Genomic DNA, 21036 nt, shown 5'->3' on the forward strand with positions numbered 1-21036 from the left:
AAAAAAAAATAAACAAAAGAAAAAAATAGTGCCTTTAGACAAGACCTTGGAAACCCAGTTTTTGAAGAATGTTGTAGAATATCCTGTAGGCCAAGGTGGATTGAACTCTTTTACAACATCTAGACAGCCAATATTGTTGCTTGCTATCTGACGGCACTTTCTTTCATTGTAGATACCCTTTCTGTGAAATATGTTTGAATTTCACTGGGCTTATTTGTATTAAAGGGGTTGTCCCGAGGCAGCAAGTGGGTCTATACACTTCTGTATGGCCATAATAATGCACTTTGTAATATACATTGTGCATTAATTATGAGCCATACAGAAGTTATAAAAAGTTTTTTACTTACCTGCTCCGTTGTTAGCGTCCTCGTTCCCATGGAGCCCGACTAATTTTCGCCCTCCGATGGCCAAATTAGCTGCGCTTGCGCAGTCCGGGTCTTCTGTAGTCTTCTATGGAGCCGCTCGTGCCAGAGAGCGGCTCCGTGTAGCTCCGCCCCGTCACGTGCCGATTCCAGCCAATCAGGAGGCTGGAATCGGCAGTGGACCGCACAGAAGAGCTGCGGTCCACGAAGCAAGAGGTTCCCGGCGGCCATCTTCACAGGTAAGTATAGAAGTCACCGGAGCGCGGGGATCAAGGTAAGCGCTCCGGTAAGCTGTCTGTACGTCCCTGCATCGGGGTTGTCTCGCGCCGAACGGGGGGGGGGGGTTGAAAAAAAAAAAAACCCGTTTCGGCGCGGGACAACCCCTTTAAGGTTTTACATGCAGGTTTTGTCTTACCTTCAATGTAGCACTGAGGATTATCTCTTTCCACAGCCTCAGCCATAGCTTGTTGCAACTGCTGCTCTGAAACCTGCCCAAATGCAAACACCACATTAAGTACTGATAGAAAAGATATATTGTATCCATTTATCTTGTTTTACCATATTAAATGTGTAATAATGATAAGCTGGCCTTCTCTCTTAGGCTCATCATGTTTTTTTGGTCTCCTTGCTTTCTTCTTTGCCTCTTTCACCTAACCTATATTACCGTTAGCCCACAATGAAGTCGGTACGATCTTGGGTTCTACCAGCTGCAAAGCAATAATTTACTTAAGAGACTATATACGACAAATTTCAAGATGAGCAAATTGCTCTAACAAAGGGACTAATAGCAAAAAAATAACCCTACATCCTCCTACCAAAGAAATGGCTGGGAACCCAAATCCAATAGTTTTTCAGTTGTTACACAAGTGTTGTTATCATTTAACGTTTTGTCATAAAAAAAAATGCCACACTCACCCATTTTTTTTACCCCCGGTTTCCTTAACACATCTTCTCATCGCTGAGTTTCTGCAGTTCTCCAGGTCACCTCACCGCACGCTGGCCGGCTTGTTATGAAGGCTGCATTCCTTGTATTCTCTTCCAGATGGGTCAGTGAAGGTCAGGTCCCTGTGCTGTAGTATTCACTGGCTAGGAAGGAATGCTGATCTACTGCCGTGACAGCTCGCATGAGCAGTCTCTGAAGTAGATCGGCACTCCCCCTGCTGGCCTGTGAACTGTGACTTAACGTACATTGACTGTCAGGAAGAGGACTGCTTGTGAATGTATGTAACATCACAGGAAGCTGAAGGGTCAGCCAGCTGGTGATGAGGTGACCCAGGGGGACTGCAGGAGACAGGAGAAGATAGGTGAGGAGAAGATCTGGTAAGTAGACTAACGGGGGAGGAATAGGTAAATATAGTAATTTTTTTTATGACAGGACCCCTTTAAGAAATGCTGGAAAAAAGCTTTAAGTACAGACTATAAGAACTACTTGATACAATCCTTGCTGTGAAATGCAGGGCCATGCCCTAAAAGTATATAATTGTATCTCTGATTACTATTGTATGTTATGTATATTTAAAAGCTAAGAAACTGATTAAACATAAATGTGTAATGATCTCTGACCTTTATCACAATAGTGTCCTATATCAAAATATGCATGTTTAAATAAGTTTATATTCAGAAAATACATTTAAGCCATAATAGGTATACATATTATTTTCTTTATAGTTTTTATCTAGTGCCAAATATGGAAGTTTTCAGTGTTTTTGTAAGAAAAAAAAGAGCACTTTTCAAATAATCCTTGAAGATATTTGTTGAATGACACATTTGCTGAAGTGCATGCAGTATATCTATGGGTGGATGGAGCAAAGGAGAAGTAGGCTGTAGTCTTCTTTGTTAGAATTACTGTACTAACCAGAAAAAAAAAAACTTTCCCCACTCCTTTATATAACTTATCTTCAGCTGCATTTTGTACTCATATATACAATACATACACACACACATATATATATATATATATATATATATATATATATATATATATATATATATATATATATATATAATGTGTATGCTGTACAATAACATTACACTCATCCAGTACATAATATAGTAAAACGTGATACATAATTGCAGTTTCAAGGTGGTGATGAGAACACACTGTTTTTTTCTCTATAACACCACAACAATCACAGTAACACTTTTTATGTATTTAAACTCTTAATCTGTACACATTAAAAGCATAGCAGTCAAAATTAATGTTGCATTTTTATTTTTATTGACAATACAACAACAGGATTAGGCCCAATGTCAATGGGCAGATCTGATTTGAGGAATCCGCGTGGTCAACCGCAAATCAAACCGCCCATAGGAATACATGGGCGTCTGCAAATGCATTAAAGCATGCAGAGCTTTTTTGTGGACCTTTCGGTCCAGAAAATAAATCGCAGCATGCTCCATTTTGCTGCGGATCCTGTGCGGACCGATCCAAGGCCCACCCGCAATTCAATTGTGGACAGGCCGCAGATACCGTGGGAAAGTTCAAGAAAATAAATGTACTGCCCACACGCATCCGCAGTGCAGAAGAAAGAAGATCCAGACGGAACGGAGAAGACCCGCACAGGACCTGGACAGGTAAAAAAAATATCCTCGGCTGCGGGCAGGATGTAGGATGTAGAGTATTAGTGGCCAAGGTTAGAATGTATGCGGTACAGATTATGTCAAAGTAAGCCGACAGTACTAAATAATATGTCTTCCATGTCTTCTATATCTAGACTATATGTCCTATTATTCACTTTGTCTTTGTATTGTCAATAACATCAAAGAACACATTCATTTTGAGTGCCATAATACAGTATATCTTTATAGTGTTCAGTGCCCCATTTTATGTAGAGCTCTAAAGCCTCTGCATTCCGGTAGATTTAGGAGGTAACAGGCTGACTGCCTGCAGCCACTACTAGGGGGAGCTTGCTTCATACTGATATACACTGAACTTAGTAATGCCACAGTATGCTGTAAGCTCTCCCTAGTATTCATTACAGGCAGCCAGGATATTATCTTTTATGTTTATGCAGGCCTTTTGGAGCTATTTAGCAGAAAAACAAAGTTCTGAATTTTGGACATGGTGTTAGAAGGTGATCGTTCACTTTAAGTCCGACTCCATTATTTATTGCTTAATATGACTTTATTTACCTGAGGATCTGGATGTCTGCTGATTAGAATAATGATTGCTCCAGGGTTACAATGGCTTAAAAAGGCATACACTTCATTTAGGGACTTGTTTGTGACAACATGTTCATTTATTTCAACTATTTCATCACCCTTCCTACAATAAGAAATAAAAAACATTTCAATAAATATCATTAGCTCCTACTCTGCCCAAAACGTTGGCTGGTTGAGCATACAATGCATTCAAAAGTCTTCAGACTCTTTCATTTCTTTTACATTTTATGTTGTATTTCAAGTTTTTCCCATCACTCTATACTCAATATCCCAGACCCATGGACTTTATGGCAGAGCGGCCAGAAAGAAGCCTCTCCTCAGTAAAAGACACATGAAAGCCCACATGGAATGGGGCAAAAAACACCTAAAGGAGGCTGAGAAACAAGATACTTTGGAGTGATCAAAGCAATATTGAACTTTTTGGCCTGAATTCTAAGCATTATGTCTGGAGGAATCCAGGAACTGCTCATCACCTGCCCAATACTATATAACAAAGCACGGTGATGCCAGCAGTATGCTGTGGGGGTGTTTTTCATTAGCTGGGGCATGGAGATCGGTCAGGGTGACCCTAAGCACTCAGCCAAAACAACATAGGAGAGGCTTAGGGATAACTCTGTGAATGTCCTTGAGTCAAGGACATTCGCAGGAATACTATTTATGTATTTAAAGTCTTAATCTGTGCACATTAAAAGCATAGCAGTCAAAATTGCTATGAGCCCTGACTTGAAACCAGTTGAATATCTCTGGAGAGATCTAAATATGGCTGTCCACAGACGGGCCCCACCCTACCTGACAAGAGGATCTGCAGAGAAGAATGGCAGAAATCCCTCAATCCAGGTGTGCAAACTTTGTGGCATCATACCCAAGAAGACTGGAGGTTGTAATCGCTGCCAAAGGTGCTTCAACTAAGTATTGAGTGTAGGGTGTGAATACTTATGTCAATGCTAAATGTTAGTTTTTCATTTTTAAAAAGTTCCAAAGATTTCTAACATTGTGTTTCACTTTGTCATTATGGGGTATTGAGTGCAGAATGATAGCTACAATCCTTTTAATTTGCACAAGGCTACAACATAACAAAATATTAAAAAGTAAAAGGCCTCATGTCCATGGGGAAATTTGAGCCTGCACAGATTCCCCGTGCAAAATGCCGCAGTGGATCCCTCCTGGCCCGCAGACATGAGGCCAAGAAAATAGATTATACTTACCTGTCCGGACGCTGCGGGTCTCCTCTCCGTAGCAGCCAGATCTTCTTTCTTTGGTCTGGTGGATGTGCATGCGCTGTGCACACTTTTTTTTTTAACTCCTGCTTTCCTGTGGTACTGCGGCACAGCACAATAACAGCTGCGGGTGTGTTGCGGGACCGGACAGCTTCCATAGGCTTCATTGCAAGCCGCGGGAGCCGTCCATGCGGGAAAACCGCACAAAATGAAGCATGCTGTGCGATCCGCGTGCTAGGGAAAAATGACATCCGCAGGCATTTAATTACCTGCGGGTGTACAATGATTCCCTATGGGTGCGGGAGACCCGCGTGGTTTTATTACTTCTATTTTGCCCGTGGATATTGCGCGAAAGGGTCTGAAGACTTTCCGAAAGCATTGTACATGCTATTTCTATTATGTTTTTTTTTTGATGCCTTGGAGTAAATTTTGGAGCACCTATTGACTGTAAATATCTGACAGGCCTCTGTGTCTATTAGACTGGAGTGGCACTGCCGATGACTTTTAATTTTGCACATTCTACACATTTGCAGATTGCATATTAACAAGTTTCACTTATACATCGTGTGAAAAAAAACAGGAAGAATGAGTAAAAGTGAATGTCAGCAGAAGTTTTGCAACTCACTAAAACAATGTGAACCTCTAGTAACTCAGAGAGCAAAATATTTGAGCTTTCCACAAGTGTGAACTTATTATATGTGGAACAGGACTAATGTAATCTACACCCATTATAGTATTATGAAATCCGGAACCGCTGTGTACCTGTGTGCAATCATATAGTTTCTAGATACCGGAAACATGTCTTTCATCATGAGGCACGAGGCTTATTATGTCGGTTTGGCAAACAAAGACACCAGCCTGTTGACAGAGTGATACTGTAGATTGGCGGCTCTATTGCAACCTCCTGAAATCCACACATGAAACTACAGTATTTTTTAAAGCAGTAAAGGGAACAATCTGTTTTTTTCTTTTCTCTATAAATATCTGTACAAATAACGACACTTTTTAGTAGGAAATGGATGCGAAAAATCAGAGAGTATATAAATAACTAGCAAATGAATGGGTTTATCACCACATAATGTGTGTCCTACTGCCTTACAGTTCAGTGAATTGTATCCACAAAGTCAACCTGCTAGAAACAGGAATTTATTTTTGGATGAGGAACACATTTCGTCCTGCTCTTTGGGGTGTTAGACAGTATAAAAATAAGTTATACCTCAGACGTCCGTCCATGTGGGCCACGGAACCTGGAGAAAGCATATGGATAAATATTCCAGAAATGCTGCCACAGTTTGGGACGCTGCACAGCCCAATCCCCAGACCAACTCCTGACTCTGGGGACATAGAGAAGAAGAATATTACAGAGCAATGCTACGAGGTAGTGATAGTTAACTAGTTTCCCTATAAAACTTCAGGCGCTTAGTACAGTATTTGATGCCTTTTCTTAGACAAATCCATCTAAAACTTCTCATTATACATCTCTTCTTTTCAGAATCCAGAATGAATCGTCAAATGCAGCATGTTCTTTCTTTTAGCGATATCGCCCATTGTTGTCAATAGGGCCAGCATTAGCAGTGCATGCCCCATTGAAATCAATAGGAGAAGATTGTGAAACAGCCTGCAGGGCTGAAGGAATTCCCCATAGCAAGGAGAGAGAGGGGGTGGAGCTACAGGGGATCTCCTAGAGATGTCCTCATATTTGGAGAGACAGGGGTCAGTCTAGTGGGATCCACCCTTTAGCCCTGCGCCCTCTCTTGGCTAGAGATAAATGACTATAAGAACCCCCTCTAGCCCAGCCCCCTCTCTCCACACTCTCAGGGGTAAGCCCTGGGGGAGTGCTCTAGCCCAGCCCCCTATCTCTCCAAATATGGGGAGATCTCTAGGAGATCCCCTGTCGCTCTGCTTCCCTCTCTCTCTCTCTTCGCTATTGGGGATTCCTTCCGCCCGCAGGGATGCGAGGCTGTTTTCATGTGAGATCACCTCACATCCAGTGGTTTTCTGAAGGATTGCGAGGGGGATATCTGGCCGTGAATCATGGCCCGATATGGCTCTCACCAATGTGCAGGAGCCCTTCTTAAAGCATATAGTCTCCTGGGGGAGGAGGAGTTCCTATACGATCGGCTGGAGCCCCTAAATAAGAGAAAATCTTTCTCTGGTAGAGTCACTCTGTCTCGCTCTATGTTGATATTTATGATAAAAGTTTGAGCTTCAGCAAGCAACTTCCAAATTGGGTGAAGGTTGTCTACCATGCCTGCTTATTCACTTTAATGAAATTTAAAAGGCCCATGCACATGGCCATAATATTTATCTTTGCTGTATGGATCTATAATATGGCTGACTTCTATAGATCCTCCTTATAGCTCTGAAGTTTTAAATGGTTGAGAAAACTTGTCACACTACTAATTCGTGTCATACAAAGGATAACAGCTGTGGCTGGTTACTATGACATCAAAATATAATACAAAGCCAGAAACCGATTGCACACTGATGAGGGGCAATCATCCTGAGACTGTGCATAGTTAACTTTTCCTTCTGGAGAAGATTTTGGTTTTGGCTCATATTCCCAGTCATTGTTACAAGTCTTGTTTAAAATTCTGACATTGACTTGCAGGAGTGAGGGCAATTATTACTGAGTGGGAGCCTATGTGCCGCCTTACTACTGAGTGGGGAACTATTTGGGGCATTATTAATGAATGAGGCAATAAGGAGAGCATTATTACTGAGTGGGGGCACTTTAACAATGTGTGGGATATAAAAAGTAGCACTTACTATGTGGAGCCTACAGGGATCACAAAAAGGGGGATACTGTTACTGTGTGGGTCACCTCAGGTGGCTAAACTATTATATGGGGCTCTATGGATACGGAGATTATGTGAAAGTTTGTGAAGCTAAGCTAGGTCCCTGGACAATTGAGGAGTTAAAGATATCTGTGTCAAATTCTGCAGAGACAAATTATGACTGGTAGAAGTCATCATGATAGTATGGGCCAGATGAAGAAAAAAAGAAAATGAACAAATCCACTCAGAGGAGATGTCACCTGTGATCACTGGATATAATGGTACTGTAATCATTTATGCAGTCTGTAAAGTGCCATTGTAGATCTGCTGTATACTGCTATATAGCCACCGTATTGGAGGTAATATTGACCTTTGTATAGTGTTTTTTCAGTAACACTATGGGGGGATTATGGGTTCACAGTCTGGGGGTATTATCTGGTTCTCATATAGTGTTATTATATTATTGGTAGTATCTATCTTTGTAGTGCTCTTTATTCGGTGACAGTATGTTGGTATTAATCACTATGTAGTGGTAATTTGTGATTATGGTGTGGCAGTATTATTTGGCCCTAATATAGTGTTACTATTGGTAATGTTCGTCTTGGCATAGTGGGTTTTGTTGAGTGACAGCATGGAAGTAATTATACGGCACATGATGATTGCAGTGACACTGTGTGTGTGATTTATTTTTAGTCCATTAACAGGGCTAACTCTGCATGCGTATCTGTAGTAGATAGTAGGATTCAGCATGTGAACATACCCTTAGGGTACATTCACATATAGTGGATTTTGGTGTGGTTTCGCACCACAAACTTCATCAAAATCTGCACTATTGGTGCAAATTTTGATACCGATCTGAAACAGATTTTAGCCTTTGAATTGAAGGAATGAATTCTGCTGCAGACCAATGTCAAAATTAGCATCAAATCTGCTACATATGAACATACCCTTTGGGGCCATCATATTGGGACTATTAGGGTATTTTCACACACACACAGTAGATTTGCTGTGGATATGTTGTCCCAAGTTGTGTGAACAGCCCGGACCTTTGGTCCCCTCAGTTTACCACACAGAGGCATTGTTCCATCTTCCCAAGGGCTTGAGTGGCACATTTGACTTCTAAGAAACTGGTTAGGGAATATAACATATGGTGGGAAGTATTAGTAATCTGGTGTGAACAGAATACAAAGAATGTAGTTTAGCTAGTACCTTTTTGTAATGACACCTCCATAATGACTCTGTCGTTTGGGTTAGAGGTTTCTGGTTGTAGCGGGCTATGCTCTCTCACTGCGCAAATGCTGGAGCTTTTGGAGCGAACCATTTGAGTGTTGCAGGCTTTGATGATATCTGGTGCACTGAGTCCTGTTCGAACTGTGAGCGTTATCACTCCTTTCTTCACCTGCTGAAAGTTACAAATTTGAGCATGTCATATTTATAATCCAAAAACAATGTATTAATCACTGCAAAAAGGAAGGAAGCAAACACAGGAACACAAAGATCTATTTTTTGTCAGAACAAGAAGACCAGTGAGCTCCTCTAAATCTTTTCGTTGTTCTGTCTGAACAGGTGGAATAGTGAATACATACAGTCACTTCTTAAAGAGAACTTGTGGCTTCCTATGAATAAACTACCACTATGGGCTCATAGGAGAGGGGTTGCAGAGTCCTAAGATGTGATTTTTAGAGTCACCTGGTTCCCCGTTCCCCCACTGTCTGCCCACATAGCCACTATTCAGTGCATTGAAGAGAAGGAGGTTTTGTAATGTACCAAGCAACGGCTTTGTGGGCAGACAAGAAGAGAACGAGGAGGTAGGTGAGTATAAAAATCACATCCATGGACTCAGCAGCCCCTCTCCTGTGAGCCCAAGATTTCCTAAGTATTGCACGGGTGATGTAATTTTTGTAAGTACCTTAAGCATTGCCACAGGTGTTCTCTCTATAGGATATCCTCAAATTATGATCCATTGAGGGTCATGAGGACTGATGTTTGGAAAACACTGCTCAAGGTAAAACTGATACACTGTGTTATGCCTAGTGCATATCAGTACTGTTGTACCTTGTCACCACTGGAAGCTAGGGGTTTGACAGGGCTTGCATAAAGGAACACCCCTGTCACGCCCTTAGCTCCCGAATGGCTGAATTGTTGAAAGTCATAGCTGGAGGAATAGGGTTAGTTTTGCTGTTAGGCTTACATTATTAGCTCTACATGCTTTCATGCTACAGCTGTGTAACATGGAAGCATGTAGAGCTAATAATGTAAGCCTAACACATAAACAAACCCTAACCCTCCAGGACAGGCAAAAAACAATACAGTCTGATTGCCTTGCCTCTCCCCATTGCCCTGTCGGCTCTGAAGTGCTGTGCACACAGAGATCGGCGCCCCACCGCCGACAACACTATCATCCTCCCCCCTACCCACGCCACTGTGGCCAAAAATATCCTGCCTTTGTACTGTAGCGGCGCTCAGCGGACTGGATGAGGCCGTTCCAATGCTCTCTGGACTTTCAGGGGATGCGTCCGCTGATGGCTACTCCGCACCCCTGCCTCCTCTCACTTTAGCAGCTGTCACTGGCGCCGCTGCTGAGAGGCGGATGGGGAGTGGAGTAACCGTCAGCGGCCACATCTCGCCGCTACAGCAGGGGGGAGGACAGTGTGGCCACTGCAGGGCTGATCTCGCCGCTACAGCAGGGGAGAGCCCAGCGGTGGGGTGGCCACCGGGGGAGGACAGAGGAGAGAATTCAGCCAATTGGGAGCTAGGGATGAGACAGGGGCATTCCTCCATGCAAGCCCTGTCAAACCCCTAGCTGCCAGTGGTGATAAGGTACAATAGTACTGTGCATATCTTGAAAATTACAATAAGCGAACCCTCTCTACCTTGGTCTTCTCGACTAAGTCAAGGTCTCTGCACACAGAGAGTAACCAGAGCCTTCTCACTTAATTTCCTGAATGTGGCTGCCATGTTCAGAGGGGGGAAGAGGTGATTGTCAGGGAGTACTGTATGCTCTTATACAATTAAGTACTGAGTCGGTCCTTGTAAAGCTACAGTAATCCTCGCAAGAAAACTGACAGCTTTTTAGTGTAAGGAATAATGACTTAAACCTAGCAGTAATGCTTTAAATACCCCACCACTATGACAAGTTGTCACAGTAATGGGGTTTACAGGTCTGACAGTCACCGACCTGTGATGTACAGCACCCAGGGGCAGACCGCAGGATCGGCTTATTCCATCTCCCCTGAACCTGGACTTGTGCAAGATGAAGCCCAGTTTGCACCCTACACAGCCTAGCATACCTCAACATACTTCACTGCCACCACTGACAGGTAGATCAACCACCATGGTTTCCACCAGCCGACACACAATTAAGATACTTCAGGGTTATTGATTGCTTAAAATGTTCAAAGACAAGTAAAGTTTAAAGCTTTATTCTAAAAACAATTGCCAGTGTTTAGGTAAAAATATACAAAAAGGGATATTTACTAAAGGGTTAGGAGCATACAAATACACACAAACAGTATGAAAACAAAAAGGAATAAAATAATAGAAAATACCAATATGTGAAGTTTTTTTAAATAGTCCTGTTATAAGTATAACATTACAAAAATACACGTTTAAGCTGGTGTCCTCTTAGCAAGTATACATATTGAATGCTTATATACAGTAGTACCATCAATCACATCTTGGGCCTACAAGCTGTGACACATTTCTTGAGCACTAGGTCCACGCAATTCTCCACACATAATGATTTTGTTCCCTCTGTTCTTGATTTTGTCCTTACTCACAACTATTTTTTGTTTGAGGATACTTTCTTCTCCCAGACATGTGGCGTAACCATGGGTATGGCATGTGCACCAATATATGCAAATCTATTTCTTGGGTGATTGGAATCCACTATTGTCTTTTCGGATACCCTTGATTTATACACTAATTATACTCTTTTTTGAGAATGCTTCATAGATTACATACATATTTTATGGGACTAAACAATTTTACTGTGCTAAACAGCAAAGATATTGCCATGCATTTCACTTCGGAAATGCATGACACTACTACCAACTTTTTCAATCTCCTCATAACTATCTGCCCTGTGGGCATGCTACAAACTACCATCTTAAGAAACTACGACGACCAATGATCTTCTATCCTGGGTCTTCTATCACCAATTGGAGAGTGTTTAAGGGCTAGAAGAAACTGTTCTAGAAATGAACCTTTTGAACATGAGTGTCATAGCCACCGTAGTATGTTTAGTGATGGGTAATCCATCCATCCATCCATCTGTTTGAGAAGAGCCTACCATAGGGCTAAAGCAAAAAAAAAGAATAACCCTGCTCAGCAAGCATAAGAAACAGAGGCAAGCCAACAAAATTGTAAGACATACAGGAACATACGATGGTTACTCTGACCAGGTCTGGAGGACTATGAGACAATATTGGCCAATTTTACGGGCAAATCCTGACCTGGAGCCAGTCATTCCAGCATACCCCAGTGTCACATACAGAAGGTAACCCAAACTTAAGGATATTCTGGTACACAGCCACCCAATTAACATCAGTGATAGTGGGGGGATTGGTTACAGGACATGGGTATGAAATGTTATCCATGTGGTAACTGCTAAAGCTGTACAATAGTTGCTAGATCCAAAGTCTTTATCAAACCTAAAGATGGAAGGAAATGCCATATTTGACATTTCATTAATTGTAGAACTATGGGCATTATATACGTGGTACAGTGAACAAGGCTCAAACTTTAGGTGGTAAAGACACATCATCAAGAGTTTAGAAAACCTATATCAAAACATCTCAGTTGTGTGAGAGCAAATAGTGACACCTTAGTAGCAAGACATGTCAATGTGACCATGGTAGTGATGGCAACTGCCTCAGATTCTGGGGATTATGCCAATTAAAATTGGGACCATGTAGAGGAAAACTGGATAGGTGTCTTGTAACGGAGAAGACCAGGTGGATTTATAGACTTCAAAGTATGAGTTTGAATGGCCTTATCAGAGGCTTTTCATATGCAGCCTTCTTATAACTACATACCTTTAGGACAAAAGCAATGATGTACATCTATATACCCTTTTACCATCACTATGAAGAATACGTGATGGTAAAAGACTCCACTAATGATCCCCATATATGGGTATAGGGACATATGGATGATTATATCACCTCAGTAGGGAGCCTTTAACTATATTATAAAGTATGGAAACTACATGTGACGGTGTAACAGCCCTTATATTCTCAGTATGCAAGTACCCCAAATTTGGGTATGTATTATATATGATACAAACTTTACATTGAGAATGCTCCTTCTCAACATCTCTAAACTCACTGGATTGAATATATCTACCCGGTCTATATAATATCACTTCTAAGTACTAATTCTGTGCTAACATGTCAGTACTAACTAATAGTTGAATGATTTTTTCTGATACTCGAAGTAATGGACATGCGCCAGTATACATGCCAAGCACATGTGCACCAAATGGGGTAAGATATATCACCTATGTAGCTGTGAGTGCCCGTATACTGTTGTATACAGTGACAGTGCTATGATGTGAACGCCCAACAATATCTGGTGCCCGCTATCGGAGCACTGTGATTAACACATTGACCTGTCCATTAGAAGCAAACACTCAGTGACGATTGGTGTTCACTGCAGTGGCGCTCGGATAGGTACATGAATTCATCCATCAAGGTCTCTAATCACTATTATTTGTGGAGCATCTGGGGGAGTTCTGATCTCTAATTTAGATTGGCTGTTCATACACCATTGGTACCTCCCCGTGTCTATTTAATTATTGGAAGTGATCAGCTCGTGAGCATATAGCCCCTTTTCCATAAGGACGCCATGTTTGTGGTGAAACTTGTTGGAGAGGCTGTGTTGATCTTTGAACTGCAGGGAGATCTGAAAGTTGTAGTACAGAAGGAGATTTCAAAAGTCTTAATGTGATGCAGAAAATTTCCGCAAAGAATCTGTAGCATTTTTGAAAAACACTGTTGATTCTAAACCCGCAGCATGTCAGTTTACACTGCATTATTCAACCCTTGAAATACAAATGCTAAATCCCGCAGCAGATCCGCTAAAAAAATGGCAGGCAAATATGCACCATTGTGTCTAAACTAATTTATAGCAAGCTAGAAATCACCAATGACTGTTATCATCGCTGAACGCAAATTTTCTTAGCAGGTGACGCTGATAGTATTCTTTCAGCTGGTATCCTGCTGGCAGTTCCCAGTGGGACACCAGCTGAAAACTCAGAGAACAGTGCAGCTGTTTGTATATACAAAACAGCTGCTTTGTTCTCCCAGCTATCATGGCGGTATCCTGCTCCGCCTACACTAACTCTCAAGTAACTAATTAGCTACTTAGTTATGCAAAGATGATCGCTCAAAATTGTCACTCAAACTGTCATTTGAACGATTTTTGAGTGATTACCTTTCAGTGTAAATGGGCCTTTAGGAGTACTTGAGGACTGAAGCAAAGTACCATGATAGGGAATGCGATGTCTTGGACAAAAGTACTGCAGATTGCAAGTACCATGGTTAGCATAATGCTATCCTCCAGAAAATTCAGGGAAATATTGAAAGAATTCCCTTGAGCCCCTGGATTTTTTGGTGTTCTTTCATGACTTTCCATTGATATATCAATAAACTACCTTTCCAAAATGGAATACAAATCACAAGGGTGTCCAATTAGGAATATGAACTCTTACCTTAAATTTCTGTAGAGCATCATTATGTGTCAGACCGTACATCGACTCTCCATTAAGTTCCAGAATTTCATCCCCTTCAATTAAACACTTTGGAAAGTTAATTATGCACAGACCCATCAATGGAATTCTTCCATGTCATAATACAGCTAAATCTAATAAGCTCTGCTAAAAGCAGCTACATATGTCTCAATTACACTAATTAAATTAGTTTAGAAGACAATCTATTCCATGTCACAGGCTGCATTCATATAGGTAATTTATACTTAGCATTTTCATTTGTCTTCCACCATAAGAGGTAATTAAGCTATGTACATTTTTTAGTCAGGCTCACAGTTCAGATGACATGCATATCGAATAGTTCATGATTACTGTTCTATTAGAAAATAGGGCAACATTTCATTTCCTTCTGTATGCCCAGATATTAATAAGCACCTTGAACAGCACACTGGCCTTTCAGCGGTGCACATGTAGGAAAAGTTCAATACAGTCAAAGAAAATCTCAGCATACACTTATTTCTGCTCCATCATTTTTGTTATATACTAGCAATTTAAAGGACGCGTTTTGGCCTGTCCAGCCCTAGCAGTTGAAAAGACGTCCTTTATATCTCTAGTATGCAATAAAATCGATGAAGTGTGTGCTGGGATTTTCTTTGACCAGATATGAATAAGAACTTGTACAGCTTATGCCATGCTTTTTTCATAACAGACATTTTGGGTTATTGATGAATAATAACTGCATTGATTTAAGATTTTAGGAAAGCACATTCAGAACTAGCTGAAAATTAAATTACTTTTACACACTTTGGAGACAGTTACCTTCTTGTAGCCTTCCATCAGCTGCAGCAGCTCCATCCGGAAATATTGTCTTCACATAGATGCCCACTGGTCCATAGATGCTATCCTTCCCTCCAACAATACTGAAACCCAATCCCTGGCCAACAACAATAGATGTAACTTTATGTAACTGTTAAAGTACACCTCTGAATGTAAACAATACGATTCCATAAATCAGCAGCACAAGCGAAGATAAGAAACTTTGTAATATAACTTATTACAGAACTAGGTCTCCTTTTCCACTTATAGCTGTCCCACCAGGTAATAAAGTTTGAAATCTGGGAGGGCCATACCTGCCTGGTTCTTAGGTCTTGGTAACGTGGTTAGTTTCATCTTAGCACGGGATGAGCCCCATATGAAAGTAGTAAGTGTGGGATTTATAGATTGGAAACATCTTAGTGATATCTTGACTGGTACGTGCTGCATAATATAACGGCATTTGGGTCGAATCACCCTTTTAATAAGGTTTATTCTCCCGGCCACAGAGAGGGGCAATTTAGACCAAAGTTTGAGTTTGGTTTTGATTAACTCCTGCAGTGTGTAATAGTTTCGGCTAGGACATGTTCGTGATTACATACCATTGTTATGCCCAAGTATTTGAATTTAGACACTACTGGTAGCTTGCATCTGGTTATATATGAATCTTTGATTTGATTTTGCGTGGTAAACAATATTGCAGACTTCTGCCAATTAATGTATAGGCCAGAATATTGAGAAAATCTTTCAATGATATTCATGGCATGAGGAAGCGATTGCTCTGGGTTATGGAGAAAGAGTATGATATTGTCCGCATATAGTCCGATGACACGCTCCCCCCCCCCCCCCACACTCAACACCCATGGCCATGGGAGTAGCTCTTAACCGGATAGCCACAGTTTCAATGGCCAGTGAGAACAGAGCAGGGGACAACGGGCATCCCTCTCTGGTCCCCCTCGTGAGAGAAAATGTTTCAGAAGAGATACCGTTTACTTGGACATTAGCATTTGGAGATTTGTAGATGCGTTTAATTCATTTTTGGAATTGTTGGCCAAATCCAAATTGATGAAGGCAGGCTTCCAAAATGTTCCAGTCCAGAGATTTGAATGCTTTTTTGGTGTCTAGTGAAGCCAGGGCCCAAGGCATATCATATTTCTTACCAATTTGCATAGTGGTCTGTACTCTGTGTATATTAATAGTTGTGGATTTACCTGGCATAAGCCCTGTTTGGTCAGGATGGATGAGTGTTAGGATAAGCCTAATAGCTAGAATTTTAGTTAGTATTTTGTAACCTACATTTACTAAAGATATCGGGTGGTATGAGCCGCAATCTAATTGGATCTTTGTTTTGTTTTTAAGAATACTATGATAGTGGCATCATAAAATGAGGAGGGTAGAGAATCCATTTCCAGAGCCTGTTGTAAGGGGAATAGCATAGCAAGGGGGAAAGCTGTTCCGTGCATTTTTGGTAAATCTCGACCAGGAGACCATCCTGTCCCGGGGATTTATTTCTGGCAAGATCATGAATTGCTTAACGCACTTCCTGCAGCGTAAATGGGGTGTCCAAGAAGTCTATTTGGTCTGTCGTGAGCATTGAAAATATAAGGTCGGCCAGATATTCAAGTATTTCAGACACTATTCTATTGTGATTTGATCTGTATATATCTGGTTGGGATATACATATATCTTCTGCCATCCGCACCTCTAATAAGAGGTCTGCCTGCAAAGTACATTTTTTGGACATATGATATGGTGCACCTAAGGCAGCCCGAAAGTATCCCTAAAGGGATGTGTGGGACAGTATCTTCATGGATTTGTAAGAATTGTGCTATCTGATCTGGAATACGATCATTGGGTCCCTTTTACTTTTAACCAGAATGGGTGCATTTTCCATTTGGGCATTATGGTCTGCATTGAAAATTGTATATGTAATTCTATCTGATGCACCTCGCAGACCATTCTATTATGGATGTTACAAAAACCACAAGTGCTGGTGTACTGAATATATAGTCTATCCGAGATCCCTCACCCACGGTATGACAGGTATACTCTCTGGCCTCTGGGTTCTTTAACCGCCACAGATCAATCCACCCCACTCCATCCATTAATTGTCACAGTGTGGAAATACAATGTATTTTATTAGAGAAAAATGCCTCCTTCTCCAAATATGAGCTCATAATACTGAGGGATTAAGTTACCTACTACCCATAGAAGTCCATGAAGAGGAGAAGGAGATAGCTGCTCAGTGAGTGAAAGGCACACGACACTGCTGCTGAAGGTTTTAATAATTTATCTATCTCACCCCGGTTCTGAATTTACAGTTACACTGTTCAGTACTGCTGTATAATGTTCTCTGTGCTGCTGCTTCTATCTGTGTGCTACAGAGTGAGATAGCAGATCAGGATCTCCTCTTATCTCTGTGTGCTCTGTATGGGAAACTTCATAGCAACTAGTCTCCACCCACTAGTTCAGCAAAGACTGACAACTAGAAATAAATCCTATTAATGGGAAAACTTGTCAAAAATCCTATATATAAATCATATAATGGTCAGAAATAACAGGTACTCTCTGTTCATTCACTTAGAATTCACTGATACATTTCAGACAGCAGACAGAGGGAAGATTTTCAGCTTCACTGAGAGATCAGCTGCCCATAGAAGTCTATGGAGAATGGATGAGTGTCTTTCATACAATACATACAGCATACAGAGGAGATTTTGCTCCCCTATTCTCTCTCACATAAGCACAGAAGCAGCAACAGGATGGAACATATTATACAGCTGTAAGGGGCTCAGATGATGCTTCCCATCAATGGTATAAGGATGATCTCTACTGGCCTTCATAGATCACTGCATTTGTGTATTTCTCTATGGAGCATTGTATGTTACTTCCGATTGGCTGCAGAGATCAGGTGGGATGTCTGAAGGACTGAGGATGATAAAGAAGTGCACAGGCTTGGTGTGCTCGGGTAGAAATCTTAGGAGCCGGGTACCGGGTGAGAGAGTGGCAAGCTGAAGAGTGATCTGAGTGGTGCTCAGCCGTGATGGACTGCATTGCAGCTAGAGAGGCTGTAAGAGAGAGCTGTGGTCCAAACCCCCCTCTCAGTGAAGTAAGTCAATTTACAGTTTTCCTTTCAGTATGTGATTTCTTTGCTGGGCCAGTAGTGCAAGGACATTTTTATTCTTTCTTGACTCTAATGGAGATAGAGGCATTTTTCTATAACAGGATATATTACAAAGTTTCTTATTTTCACCTGTATTATTGATATATGGAAAGTTCTTTAACATCAAAGATACGCTTTAAGTCTTTAGGATGTTAGTGTATGCCATGTAGTATAATCCATAAGAACACAATATACCACAGTACCATTTTCCAAAGATAATGGTCAAGATTTAATAATGCATTGAAAAGTAGTGTATGAGGTTTAGTATGAACTAGACACTGTCTAAATACCTAGCAGTATTATACATCGCTTTTATTAGGTTATCACATGAAAGGACTATGTTAAAACAATAGAATTATTATAGTTCTGCACTGAAGGGGGATGAATGGTTCAGTATTAATTAATACATGATGCTTTGCATGAAATGGGTTTGTATTATACTCGGTCTTCATTATTATAACTTTGCCATTATGCATCCTATCTGACATTAGGGGTGAGACCATAAGCATTTGATTTTTTAAAAATACTGTCACATCGGCATATTAGCTAATGAATAATAACAAGAAGCAGCTCACCTTGCCTTGACCCTTCATTAAGATAATATTGGAAATGACGGAAGCATGTGAGGAGCTTCTAATGTTCATTAATTGTGCAGAACTCAGTGACCGTGATGAACGGGAAACACCCTGTAAGTATGGAGGATTTAATAAGACAATTAGTTTGACTTTTACTAGGTTACTAAGATGAAAATAGATATTGTCTCTCTATAGGTTTAATGCATAATGTGTAGTGTACAGAAGTTAGTGTACGTTTCTGAATGATATATGCATGTCTCGTGCTTATGTGTTGTCAGTGTCTTCTATGTGAGTGAATTTTATGTGTATTGCATAGTTGCAGCACTGAATGGGTTACTGTCTGGGTTATGGCTTGAAAATGTATCTTGTTGTATGTCATGTGACCTTGTTATATATATGTGGTTGCAAGGTACATGTGAGGTGCTGTCTGTCTGTCTTTTCAGTCTCTCCTTGGAGTGTTAGTTGGAGAGCCTGCCTTTACACAGACACCTTCAGTCTGTGTGTAGGGAAGATGGAAGAGGCAGAGAGAATGCCATGTGTGTGTCCTGGGCCCAATCTACCCAGGCCTCTATGCTAAAGACTTGGAGAACTGCAAGTATGTGAGAGGCCATCGTGCAGCGCTGAGTGCGTATCCTGGAATATGAGTGTGTACCAGTAGAGGGAGTTAGAGAAAGAGAGAAGAAGAGTAGTCGGGAACAGAACCCCGCAGATAACTTAGCCTGTGGATTCATCTGTCATCCTGTGATTCCTCCCTGTCATATCACAAATCCTCCTGCACTAGTGTCCTGACGATGGATGTAAATTGTTGTGGACTGTTGTTCAAGTTACTCAAGTAAACGGGCTTTACCGACCGTTCCCGATTCAGCCATGAAAAGTCAACTTTGTGTGTGTGGACTCTTTATTACACCTGCTAAATTCACCACAGAGGACGGAACGGTAGCGTCAACCGTGACAAAGACTGAAGGAAAACCATAGTTGCGTTACCCTCCCCCCCATTTAATAGCCTGCCCTCGGTTCCTTGGACGGGTCCCCTTGCTACCCTCAGGGTGGGAGATGGTAGAGTGACATGACAAGGCCCAAACTCTAGCTTGCTGTACCCTAGGCTGAGGGCAGGGGCGTATCTAAAGGCTAAGGGACCCGGGTGCAAAAGTCCATCTGGGCCCCCCCCTCCATCTGTACCCGTACCTATACCTAATCCGTGCTAATTTACAAACATGATCTAGCCCCTTGGCGTAAGCCTTCTCACCATGACTCCTTTCCTTGACTACGTAAAAACCTGTTGGTAATGTCTGAGGGCTCAGTCACACGGGCGCATCGGCATCCGTACACCGGCGCCGATGCGCCCGCGTGAATGCAGGAAGTAGACGGACGTACCTGAAGACGTCCGTCTCTCTGCAGCGCCGGAGGAAAGAACACATGACCGGCAGAAGATACACAGGTTACACCAGCATGATACATATCACTATATACAGGATGTATATCCCCCTGTATCCCTGTATATAGTGGTATGTCCCATGCTGGTATAACCTGTGTATGTCCTGTATATAATTATATATATACAGCTGGGCAGCCTGTAAATGAAAGTTCGGGTCTTTTGATCACATGACCAGCTCATGTGATCTGCAGCCACAGGTCCTCCTGCAGGTCCTGTGCATCCATGGCTCTGGAGGTGAGTAGAGCCTTACTAGCCATCCCCCTGGTAATCGCTGGCCGGCAGAGACTGATGGACTGCAGCTGTGACCACTCACAAATGCAGCCTATCAGTGGGAGGGCCGCACGCTGTGGGAGTCTGCAGCCTGTAATTGGCCGCTGACTCCACGAGTAGCAGCCCTACCCTCTGCCAGTGCCGACCTGCAGAGCTGCCTCCTGCCTCTCTTCTCTGCCTCCCGCTACAAACACACTCATGATCGCTGCGGCTGACAGCACCAGTAATGCACGCATTGTGCATGTTGAATATGGCGGGGCCCCTTGGCCCCCTCAGCGCAAGGGCCGGGTCACCGTTGCTTCCCCTCACGGTACGCCAGTGGCTGAGGGCCCATTCCTCGGACGCTGCAAATGTAAGTTGGAAAATCAACTAACATTGAAACTAGCATGTATGGTGATGGATTGCTATAGACCTACCAAATTTACCATTAAGAACATTTACTGATAGAAATTAAGACTATAAAATGTGATCTATAGGTCAGGCAATGCAAACTGCAAGGGTAAGTTTAGATGTGAAAAGTATACAAGGGTATTACAGTACAAGCAAAGGGAAA

The 21036-nt window shown here is 41.9% G+C and overlaps 1 protein-coding gene across 3 annotated transcripts in view; it reads right to left on the reverse strand.

Annotated features, from left to right (window-relative positions):
* Positions 1 to 21036, reverse strand: part of IL16 (interleukin 16) — a 131156-nt gene that overhangs the window by 37687 nt on the left and 72433 nt on the right. For 2 of the 3 annotated variants that reach the window (XM_066592687.1, XM_066592689.1), the window contains 7 exons: positions 18779 to 18889; positions 15047 to 15161; positions 14231 to 14304; positions 8728 to 8920; positions 5958 to 6075; positions 3495 to 3627; positions 778 to 850 (listed from right to left, as the gene is read on the reverse strand). In XM_066592687.1, coding sequence (XP_066448784.1) covers positions 778 to 850; positions 3495 to 3627; positions 5958 to 6075; positions 8728 to 8920; positions 14231 to 14304; positions 15047 to 15161; positions 18779 to 18889 — 817 coding nt within the window. The remainder of the gene's footprint in view (positions 1 to 777; positions 851 to 3494; positions 3628 to 5957; positions 6076 to 8727; positions 8921 to 14230; positions 14305 to 15046; positions 15162 to 18778; positions 18890 to 21036) is intronic. The other variant, XM_066592688.1, reaches the window with a different exon arrangement.

Source organism: Eleutherodactylus coqui, chromosome 2, assembly GCF_035609145.1.
Source record: "Eleutherodactylus coqui strain aEleCoq1 chromosome 2, aEleCoq1.hap1, whole genome shotgun sequence".
Taxonomy (NCBI): domain Eukaryota; kingdom Metazoa; phylum Chordata; class Amphibia; order Anura; family Eleutherodactylidae; genus Eleutherodactylus; species Eleutherodactylus coqui.